This window comes from Papilio polytes, unplaced genomic scaffold (genome assembly GCF_000836215.1).
Source record: "Papilio polytes unplaced genomic scaffold, Ppol_1.0 DF823935.1, whole genome shotgun sequence".
Taxonomy (NCBI): Eukaryota; Metazoa; Arthropoda; class Insecta; order Lepidoptera; family Papilionidae; genus Papilio; species Papilio polytes.
Window position 1 is genome coordinate 503,764 of NW_013525269.1, and position 11,019 is coordinate 514,782.

The 11,019-nt window shown below is 33.5% G+C and overlaps 1 protein-coding gene across 1 annotated transcript in view; it reads right to left on the reverse strand.

The window, feature by feature from the left end:
* Positions 1 to 6,872, reverse strand: part of LOC106101786 — a 10,978-nt gene extending 4,106 nt beyond the window's left edge. Inside the window, exons 1-7 of the mRNA XM_013281121.1 lie at positions 6,716 to 6,872; positions 4,662 to 4,780; positions 2,819 to 2,887; positions 2,303 to 2,489; positions 1,555 to 1,726; positions 1,207 to 1,331; positions 1,095 to 1,108 (exon numbers count right to left, since the gene is read on the reverse strand). Of these exons, the coding sequence (XP_013136575.1) occupies positions 1,095 to 1,108; positions 1,207 to 1,331; positions 1,555 to 1,726; positions 2,303 to 2,489; positions 2,819 to 2,887; positions 4,662 to 4,697 (603 nt within the window). The 5' untranslated portion in view covers positions 4,698 to 4,780; positions 6,716 to 6,872. The remainder of the gene's footprint in view (positions 1 to 1,094; positions 1,109 to 1,206; positions 1,332 to 1,554; positions 1,727 to 2,302; positions 2,490 to 2,818; positions 2,888 to 4,661; positions 4,781 to 6,715) is intronic.
* Positions 6,873 to 11,019: the final 4,147 nt, after the last annotated feature.

An 11,019-nucleotide genomic window follows, 5' to 3' on the forward strand; every position in this document is an offset into this window, starting at 1 on the left:
TTTACAGTTATCTGATAGGATTATTCCCAACCGTCAACCCGCTCTGTGCCCACGTGGGGACAGATGAGAATAAAAAGTTTCCCACCTTTTAATCTCACTAAAACCAATAAGGACAGATCGACAGGTTAAAAAATAAGATAAGTTTCAGCCGTCCACTCGTCTCAAAAGGTGGGACGGATTAAAATCCGTATAAATACTCCGTATAAATAATCCGAGTATAAATACTCATCTGACCCCACGTGGGTACATAGCGGGGTGACGGTTGGGAAAACAATCGAATGTGTAAAATATGTTATTATATCGTATTTGATCCTTTTTATGACAGTGACGACATTTTTAAGCTATGAGCCTCTATCAGCTTGTGGTGGAACAGGCTCTTAAATTTTAAATGTCCTTAAAAACTAACTATTACAAGTAACTTTTGGAGTTAAAAGTCGAAACAAAAACCTATTGAAAGCTTACTAAAGGGCTCGTCTGGGTGTCATTTGTTGGAGATAAAAAGTATTTAATAATCTCATGACTTTTATGACATCAATTTTTATCATAAAGATATCTACAAGATATGTAATCTATATCCTAATCATTAATTATATTACCTATTATTAAGATAAAATACCAAGGATAAATAGTAATAAAATAATACAAGCGATATTTTCGAAGTTAGTAATAGTTGTAATAATAACTCACTTCGGATTTCGCATAATTTAATAATTTAACATTTGTTCAAAAAAAATAATTCTTTTTTTTATAATATAAGATGGCAAACAAGCAAGCGGCCACCTGAATCCCCCGAAACATCCGCGTTGCAGTTGCAATTGCAGATGCGTTGTCTACTTTAAAAGACGGAAGAGGAGACGCACACAAAGAGGATATTTCCCCTTCACAGACGTCTCCTCCATCGCCTAATCCACTTTTCCTTTCTATTCTCTTAAGAAAAGGGTGGAAAGGAAAAGTGACAAAAATTAGGCTACCGGCACCACACTCATCAGACGAAACGCGGAATTGCTTCCACTTCACCCCTGTTTTCTGTGTGGTCGTGGTATTACACCGGGCGAGCCGGCCAATTCGTGCGAAGATGTTAAAGCGGGCACTACCACTGTTAAATTCACTACCAAATATTCACTACGAAAATTCATTACCACAACAAATTATCACAACCAAAAGATCTTATGTAACTACTAACGGAAATTTCGAAAGTCTAAGTACCTAATAATAAAAGAACAATGAGACCAAGAAGTGAGATCAGTCTTTCAGGCGCGTCTCTGGTGTCGAGGTACAAGAAGACGGCGACCGCGGCCAGCACGCACACACAGAAACACCAGCGGAACCATCTGCAACAAACATGTTTCACACTAAATAAATACAGATGTATTAAAAACTATTCAAAAATACAGAGATAAGTAACTAGATGGAGGTAAATGTTGTAAAGATGAAACGGACAAATCCAAAAACGTATTTTTTCCGATTTTAACTTTACCATCAATGCAGAAAAACCAACTGTGTAACAACAACTTTTAATAGGCTCGTTTATTCTTCATAAATATTAGCACTTACATCATTTTCCAAAGACAATATGATATCGTCTCCACTCGCGTCCAGACCACCTTTTCAAACCACTCTCCGAAGTACCTCTTCACAACAAGGAAGTAAATCACGAAGAAGTATACTATACTAAGGAAGGCTATTAGACTTCCAAATCCATGGCAAAGTTCTAAAGGCTTGTTGCCTGTAAGACAAAAGATAAACATTAGACGTTTCTTTAATAAGAATACAGTCAAAGCATTAGATTAGCCTGGTATGGGTTTTGAGGAGGTAAGAATCGCATGTAACCAGGGACCACTAGGTATGAGTGTGGTACACCGGTAGAGGTAGACGTAGAAAGAGATGGATTGCGTGAAAGGTGACATGATTAAAAGGAGTAATGACTGAGATGGCGCATGATAGAGTTTTGTTTTTTTTATAACATAAGGTGGCAAATGAGCAATCGGCCACCTGAATCCGCCAAAATAGCGAAGCGACCGCTGCCCATAGACATCCGCAATTGCAGATGCGTTGCCTACCCTTATACGACGGAGGAGGAGACGCACATAAAGAGAATATTTCCCCTTCCTATGCATCTCCTCTACAGTCAAATCCACTTCCCCTTCGCATCCTCTCCTTATAGAAAAGGGTGGTAAAGAGAAAGGAAATTATGTTAGGCCTGTAGAGGACAAAATCCTGATGCCACTATGGGAGTAGGATAAGGAGGAAGATTATATAGTATAATATCCCACAATGGGTAGACTAAACCTTCAATACGTACTATGGTTCATCCAGTAATATAGACATCCGAAAAAGAAGCCAACAACGAGACCGTTTAGCACAAATATGGCTATAGTCTTCATTGCGGAGCTGTTCTTCTTGAGGAAGTCCTCGGTGGAGCTACCGGCCTTGGACAGCGTCAGCTCGAACCAACCACTTGGCTCATAATCCAACTTCTCGTGGATTATCTGAAGAGAAATAAAAAAAGAGTTAAAAAACCTTAATAGTTATAAATTAAGCACATTGTTCAGAATGATTCCGATTTCAATAAAACACGATCACAAGACAATCATAATTTAAAAAGTAATTGTAATTTAAAGGAAGTATTGAACGAATTCTCAACCGGCAATGAATGTTACCTTGTTGAAGTCCAAATTATAAGAGAACATTTTGAAAGTAAATCAACGTGTTTCCTTGACATTTTAATTGTTAATTTTAAATCAATATCTAACGACTTATTATAGCTTTCTGTGTTTATACTCTTAACCATGCTGTCATATTAATTTATATTACTCACCGCTCCATTAGGGTCTGCTTCCTCTTTTTTCTGCATTTCATCCATCTCGACGAATGTTCCATCTGTTGTCTATAAACGATGTTATTTATTATTTTTGATCATTTATTGTAATCCAATATCAGTCAATAAAATCAGTGAGATTTTAATATCTACGTATAAATCTAGTAGGTTTCATTTATTTGAAAAAAAAACACCTAAACTACATCAAAATCCACAGTTTGTTTTTTGACATAGTATTTTATCTTGGCTAAATATTCAAACCCAAAAATCTATTTAAAAAGACACAAAAATACCTTGAACACAACTATATACAATAATAGGAACACAAAGTCTAAAGTAATATTTAAAACATAAATTTCTACTAAATATTAACTTTGTTCAGTTAAATTTAATTTTGACTACAACACCTTTTTACTCCAACATACGCACTCTAGTAAAAGGCGACAGCGGAATGCGCACGCACACACCACAGCTATTCTGTTAGTAAATAAGTGGAATAAGGGTGTGAACACACTATCCATGACCATTTATTTTAACAATCTTAATTATAATCGTTGATATCTTATCTAACAAATATCGCTTTGAGCATTTGAATGTCTACCACATTGAATGTCCGACCCTAAAAAACTAAGGGCCTGTCCCACCACTGGCTGATAGAGGTTTAGATAACTTAAAAAGGAGGTCACTGTCAGATAAGGGAACAGATATTTCCATCACATATTTTACACGTTGGATTGTTATCAGATAATTTACAATTTGGTGGGACAGTCCCTAAGTATTTTAAATACAACATTGCTTTTAACTCTCAATGCAACAATAAAGGGTTGTTTAATTAATGAATTTATTGATTACAATTTACTAAAGATTCTCGTATTAACTCTATACTAAGGAAGACATGCGGTCAGATGCTCATTTTTAAGGTGGTCCTTAAATACTGAGTACAACTTAATATTGTCGCAAAATATTGTAATGAACAAACACCTTTATTTTTATTGTTTGAGTTTACTTCATGAGGCTTATGTTGAACATTTTATCACAAACAATAATAGATGACACATTGTCTTATTGGCCGAGTTAATAGTTTTATTGTTAACTTAAATTGAGATTTCATTATCGAAACACGTGTAAAAATATGCTAGTTATTTCTTTTTTTCAAAGTGAATGAGAGTGAGGACAATATACTTCTTATAAATGTTTTTGCAGAGGAAATCTGCGAGATTAAACGTTGTGTTTGGTGTAGAGACTAACTAAAACGAAATGTTTGTCAAATCAACAAAATAATATTCAGTCATTAGTCAAACAAAGATAATAAAAGAAGAATCTTATCGACGTAAGCTATAAAAATTTAAATCAGCAAATCTTATCAGTAGCGAGCTGTTTTTGATTATGATTTTTTATGATTTGTAACTGGAGTTGCGTATTACCAGTTTAACACAAACCTTATCGCTGTTTGAACAAGTTATGAATGCAATTTGCTTTACACCAATGTAAAGGTGTGTTTACACTGTCGAAACACGATCACGCCAGATTTAAATCGTAAATATGCCTCTGGGAATGTTTTCGTTTTACCCATCCTTATTGTTTTTATCTATTACAAGCTCTCGCCCGATACTCCGTCCGCGCGGAATTAAAAAACAAATGCAAGTAGCCTATCTGTTCTTCCAGACTATCCTCTATATCTATGCCAAATTTCATCGAAATCAGTTCTGCCGTTTAGACTACAAACTCTAACAAATATCCATCTATCTATCTAAACTTTTGCATTTATAATATTAGTATGATTTATAACATTTATATTAAAACAGATTAAACAGGACGATGTAATAAAAATATTTTTACTTACACCATTACTCCGTGTTTGTGTTCCGTTTGTATTCATTTTTCTAATGTTTTTTGACTTCTTAAATTATCATTAACTTCTAAGTTGATTTTTTACTTTAGACTGCTGACAAATCATTTTATCTGAAACAAAAAAATAAACTATAGAATTTTCAATGAAGAATATTCCTTACTAGCTGCTTGCAACTTCGCTTAAATAAAAAAATAATTTGAAACATAGCCTATGTTACTCACAGATAAATTACCTTTCTAATGGTGAATAAAATTTTCAAATCGTCCTATTAGTTTTTGCATGAATCAAATACATACAAATCTTTCCTCTTTATAATATTAGTACAGATATATTAGTAGATAATCGATTGGAAAAACAAAAAAAAAATGAAAATAGGTCATACCTTACCTTAAACATCTATTAAGTTTTGTTAGAACAATTCTTACACTACTCTTACACTCTAACAATAATTAAACCGACAATCAGAAATAAACAACCAAAATAACAGAAATCAACAATCAACAAATTAACGACCCAAATCAGAAATAACAGATTAATAATAGTTAGTAACTTTTCACTGATAAGGGAGAACGGAAACATGTCTTTTATAATTAAGAAAATTCTGATTTTCTCTTAATTTTGCTATTTCCAATTGTAAAACGCATTGCTTGTGATAAGATACCGCGTGCACTCACTTTACCCTATTGTGTTGTGCAAATTTACACATCGCATTCCCAATGGCAAGTAGCTAAAGTGTGGGATACTTAAATACTCATAAATTGACTAACTAATTACTATGATTGTAACCTTAAAACTATCAAAAACAATAAACGTTTTTTTTCTCCGATTTACAATAAAACTTAGCAATATTCATAATTAATACAAGAATATTGAACCACTTTCGACCAGGTATATCGATATCGCAATATTTTACTGACAATTAAAGCGTAAATCCTCGAATATTTTATCATTGTGTCATTAAAAATGCGATAAACTTATCAACGAAAATGTAAGTTATCTATCGGTATAAATACGTTTCATATTAATCATCTAAATTATCGCCCGCGACTCCATCCGCACGGTTTTAAAAAAATCAAATACGAGTACCCTATGTGTTCTTCCAGGCTATGCTCTACAGATATTCAAAATTTCATAAAATCCATTCAGCCGTTTAGTCTACAAACTAACAAACATCCATCTAAACATTCGCATTTATAATATTAGTAAGAAGTAAGATTATATCACTATAAAAAAAATATTTCTCTCAAAAAAGACTTACCGAGTCATGGAAAATAACTCAAAATTAATACCCCGTTTACAGATTAAATAAATTAATTTATTGCCGCGTAAACTATACAACTAGGATACAACAAAGAAAAGAAAATAATGCTGTATCTAGATACCTAATTTATTAAAAAACTAAAACAATAAACTGCAAAAGTGTAACATGTAAATTCACATAACATTTTGAATTAACGGAATATTTAACACAGTAACAGAGGGCAAGGACCTTTATCAACTAACGGTTAAATCGTAAAATTTGCGTAAAAGTGCTAAATGCTGAACTTTTTTGCTTGCGATATTCATTTTTTTCAGCAAAATATGTAAAAACGACGCAAATATTAACACATTCACTGCGTAACAGGCCGCGGTTGACACAGCACTTAAACTGGTGCGGAGGAAGAAAACTATGTCCCTTTCGGTAGTGCGAAACGATTATCTTAGGTGTAAAAATTACATTACATAAAATGTATATATTATGTTTCCACAAAGTTATAGCAATTTAATCTATCCTAGTAGGTCTAAAAAGGCCTGCCACGCACTGACGGAAATATCATTGGGGGCGCATTTTGGCCCCACCAGATGAAGAATTATGATTTTACTTGCCGCAGTAGACGTGTTAAATCGTGGACACAATAGAAAGAATCATTTGATATAAAACTTCGTCGCAATAACTATACCATAAAAAGATTAGTCACATGAAACACAATTTGTTTTTTCACAACTTAAATGGCTATACTTATATTTTTTAAATAAACATTTAGTTATTGTAAATTATTACCTACCATTATTTAATATTGCCAGGAAAGAATTCCTTCATTTCCAAAAAGAGTAAAAAAAACACGACCACAACTAGACTCGGAATTCTTTTTAACACGAATAACTACGCATGGAAGAACCGTTCACCGAAATGTTGAATATTGTACTGAGCCGTGATTCGTAATGATAAGATATTTTATTGATATTGATAAGAGAAAGGTTTATTTACGCGTCTTATCGCTTCAGGTTCAAAAAGCATACGATCATTCCTTCAGTCTTGATTAATTTCAGTTGTAGAAGGTAATCAGAAAGGGGTAAACCAACAAATAAATTTAGTTAAACATTTCCTAACGATTTTAAAGACATGAAGATTTGAAAATACTTTACAAGTCGTTGAATAAAGAGATTAAATAAAGTTGAATAAAGAAAAAATAAAGAGAAAACGATTTTATTTCCTACACTGCAATTACGAGAAAAAAGCAAGAGTTTAAAATAATTTTCTAATCCAAATTAACTGTTTTTAAGCCACTATTCACCAAACAAGTTGCAGTAACAGCACTTCAACTGAAATTCTCCAGTTTAATCGCGTTTATACAAGAAAAATCCATCTTGTATATGTATATATTATAATAAATCACAGCTTTCTATTATTATATTGAATAGTTTACCATTTTTATATAATATTTAATATAGTTTAACAAAATATTATGGTGATGTTTCAACAATAATCGGATACCAGATGCATTCAAATATATTCCCAATATATCTCAATTTCCTATCACATATAATATATGTATGTAAAGATAAACGTAATTACTTGACTTATCTCATATTAGTATTATAATTCAACTTTTTATCGGATCATATGATAATCCACAAGGACTTTTGGTAAAATGACTATCAAGGATTAGGCGAACGTTTTACATACCTCTTGCTTTTGTTCGAAGTTAGATCTTTTATCAATATAACCTCAATGCCTTCGCGGTGACCTTCATATATTGACCTCGTAACTCTAATGTCTCAAGTCCCTAGTTTGTATAGCAACGTATAAGGCGTGAATGTCGCAAGTAAAAGAAATGTAATCTACCCACGGAGAATGCAGGGTTCTCACAAACCAAAAGGTTTAAGAACCTAAAGTAAAAAATAAAGAGAATGTATTTAATGTATTTGGAATAAATAAATAAATAAAATTAATATTGTTGTGAACCATATCTTAATAAAACTATGCGTAAATTATTATCGGCAATTTGGGGTTAATTTTTGTTATAATATTAGGTGGCAAACGAGCAAGCGACCACCTAAATCCATCGAAAAGAAAAGCGACCGCTGCCCATAAACATCCGCAATTGCAGATGCGCTGCCTACCCTTAATTGACGGAGGAGACGCACATAAAGAAGACATTTCCCCTTCCCATGCGTCTCGTTCACCGTCAAATCCACTTTTCCTAGAAAGGAAAGGGAAAGAGACTAAAATTATGCCCCCGACACCACACTCATCGGACGACTTCCACTTTACGCCTGTTTTCTGTGTGGTCGTGGTATTACACCGGGCGAGCCGGTCCATTCGTGCGAAGATGTCAAAGCGGGCTCTACCACTTTGGAGTACTTAGTTAATATAAGTTCAGTCAGAAGTAATATTGTCAGTCCAAAGTCTCCAAAACATGCAGTAATTTAGGAATAGCAACAATCTTTGTCGTCCAGATAATTTAATACCACGAAACAATCAACTCTTTAACAGGCTTAATAAACAAAAGACGCCGCCAAAGATACTAAACTTTATTAACAAAAAAATACAAAGATGTACTCTAACCTTGATATTTAATTTCTTGAACCCACAACAAATAAACGATAATTATACGGTTAATTGACCAAGTTTGACGAGGTTTTTTAATTATGCAAGTTAAAGCATAGAATTATGAAATTAGTTACGTTTTATCTATCGTTTTGAAAACAAGTTAATTATATAACTTTAAAAACTACTAAACTGCATAAGAGCGGGCTATTTACGTTTACTTCCTATTATTTCGTGTTATAATTGCATTGTGAAAATATAAGGTGTCAGAACTTCGCTAAATAGAAATCCGTAATATTGAAAACAAATTTTATAGCTTTCAAGCCGGTTTTAGCGTTACCAGTGTTCTGGGTAAGATGTACTTACACGGCGTCCGTTTTATATGGTACCATACCTTGGAATGCCAAGTGTGAGAGTTACATACATATACGCAGACTTGTAGTACCCTCTATGTTTTCTTTCTAAGGAATTATTCATAGAATTTGTTTTATATGACAAGGAATTATCAAAACAAGTTATAATATCAAACACCAATCAGTATGTTGATTTGTTAATGTAAATTTAATATGACTAGTCTTTATCTGGCACTTCGTATTGTTAAACATGCAATATTTATTTATTTATCATCGATTGTTTGTTACGTTGCGACATTTTACAGAAGTAAACATATTCATGTATATCATATGTGATGGAGGCATGTAATCATTTAGATTATTCTAGATCTTAATTTGTTTCCATTAATATTATGACCAACTAGCTGTTGCCCGCGACTTCGACCACTAAATATTTAAAAAAAGTAGCCTGTAATATGCCCAACTGTCCCTTCAGCGTAAGTCCGGTCGAAATCGGCCCAGCCGTTTTGGAGGATGTCCGGTACAAACGCGGCTTGCGGACTGACAGACAAAAAAATCATCTTCCCGAAATCTGGATTTTTTTATATTACAGACACTCCAATTTTATTATATGTATAGATATCTTATTACAGAGAGTAACACTTGATATTTTAATAATTAAATCCTCGTAATGTTATCAATTACTGATTATAATGTTAGTTTCTAATGAAATTTCGTAAAAACAAATAAGGTTAAAAAATTGCGCATGTTAAAAGCAACCTTACGAGTTTAAAGCAATCCATAACGGCAGCTTCAGGTTATCCCACTAGGCTCTGCTTAAACTAGTCTGTGTATGGCGGCCCTTAACTTTATAAGGTCTTATGACCTTATTTACAGTAGAAATATAAATTGTATATCTAATGAAAGGTTTTCTGTAAAATGTATTGTGGTGCCGAGTTTAAATTGTAAACAACATTTATATTTACACAAGTTTAAATAAAGTTTGTTCAGTACAACAGAGTTTGTTTTTCTCGTACTTTGCGTACAATTTTTGTATCAACGTTTTTGTATTTTTTTTGTACGATTCATTATCTTTATCATTTTCCTTGTATTTGAATCAAAGAATCTTACATTAGCCACCATATCTCGTAAATTTGGTCAAACTTTGTATTAAACGTGTTGTTAATGAAATTGAGTTATGTAAAGAATACTTTACGTCAAACCACAATCTCAAAATCCTTACCCTTAACATACGAAGCATACAAAAAAACTTTGACTCATTCCTCGTAGCACTCACACGTTTGAATGTAACTCTCGATGTTCTCATTTTGACTGAATGTTGGCTGAATGATACCGCGATTATCCCACAAATACCAGGCTATAATTCGTTTAAAACGGAACGTAATTTAAATCAGAATAGTGGTGTCGTAGTCTACGTTTGTGATGTATGGAACTCGACAACCTCGGAGCCCAACATCGAGGATGCAAATTGTTTAGCGGTTAATATAGATAATGTAGTTACTATTTTCGCCATCTATCGCTCACCGTCATGTAAAATCATCGATAATTTTTTGTCTTCCATTGAAAATTCTATTAAAAATGGTAATGGAGTACCTTTGATCCTAGCTGGTGACCTAAACATTAATATATTGGATACATCCAGTCCTAGAACCATAGAATACCAATGCTTTCTTGCAGAGCATGGATTTGTACCGGCTATCACAAAACCTACCAGAGGGACGTCTTGTCTTGATCACATATTTATCACTGACGTACAACACAAACTAACCCCAGTAGGTATAATTTGCCAATCTGGCATAACTGATCATTTCCCTGTTATGGCTGGAATTAGTATTAATAAAGCGAACCTAAGTCGACCAGTCCGGACAATACTCAAAAGAGACTTCGCGAGTATAAAGAAAGACCTTTTAGAGAAAGACTGGAGTGATGTCACTACTAACACGAATATTCATGAAGCTGTGAAAGTTTTCACCGATGTTTTGATCACTACTTTAGAAAGGCACACATGTGAAGTCCGTTTAAGTAGAACTCAATACAACCTTAAGCCCTGGATTACACCAGGACTCATGCGCTGTATGAGACATCGTGACCGGCTTCATAATCGTGCAAAACAAGATCCAAATAATGAAATACTTCATGTTTCGTATAAAAGGTACCACAACTTTCTCGTGGGTCTCTTGCGTAA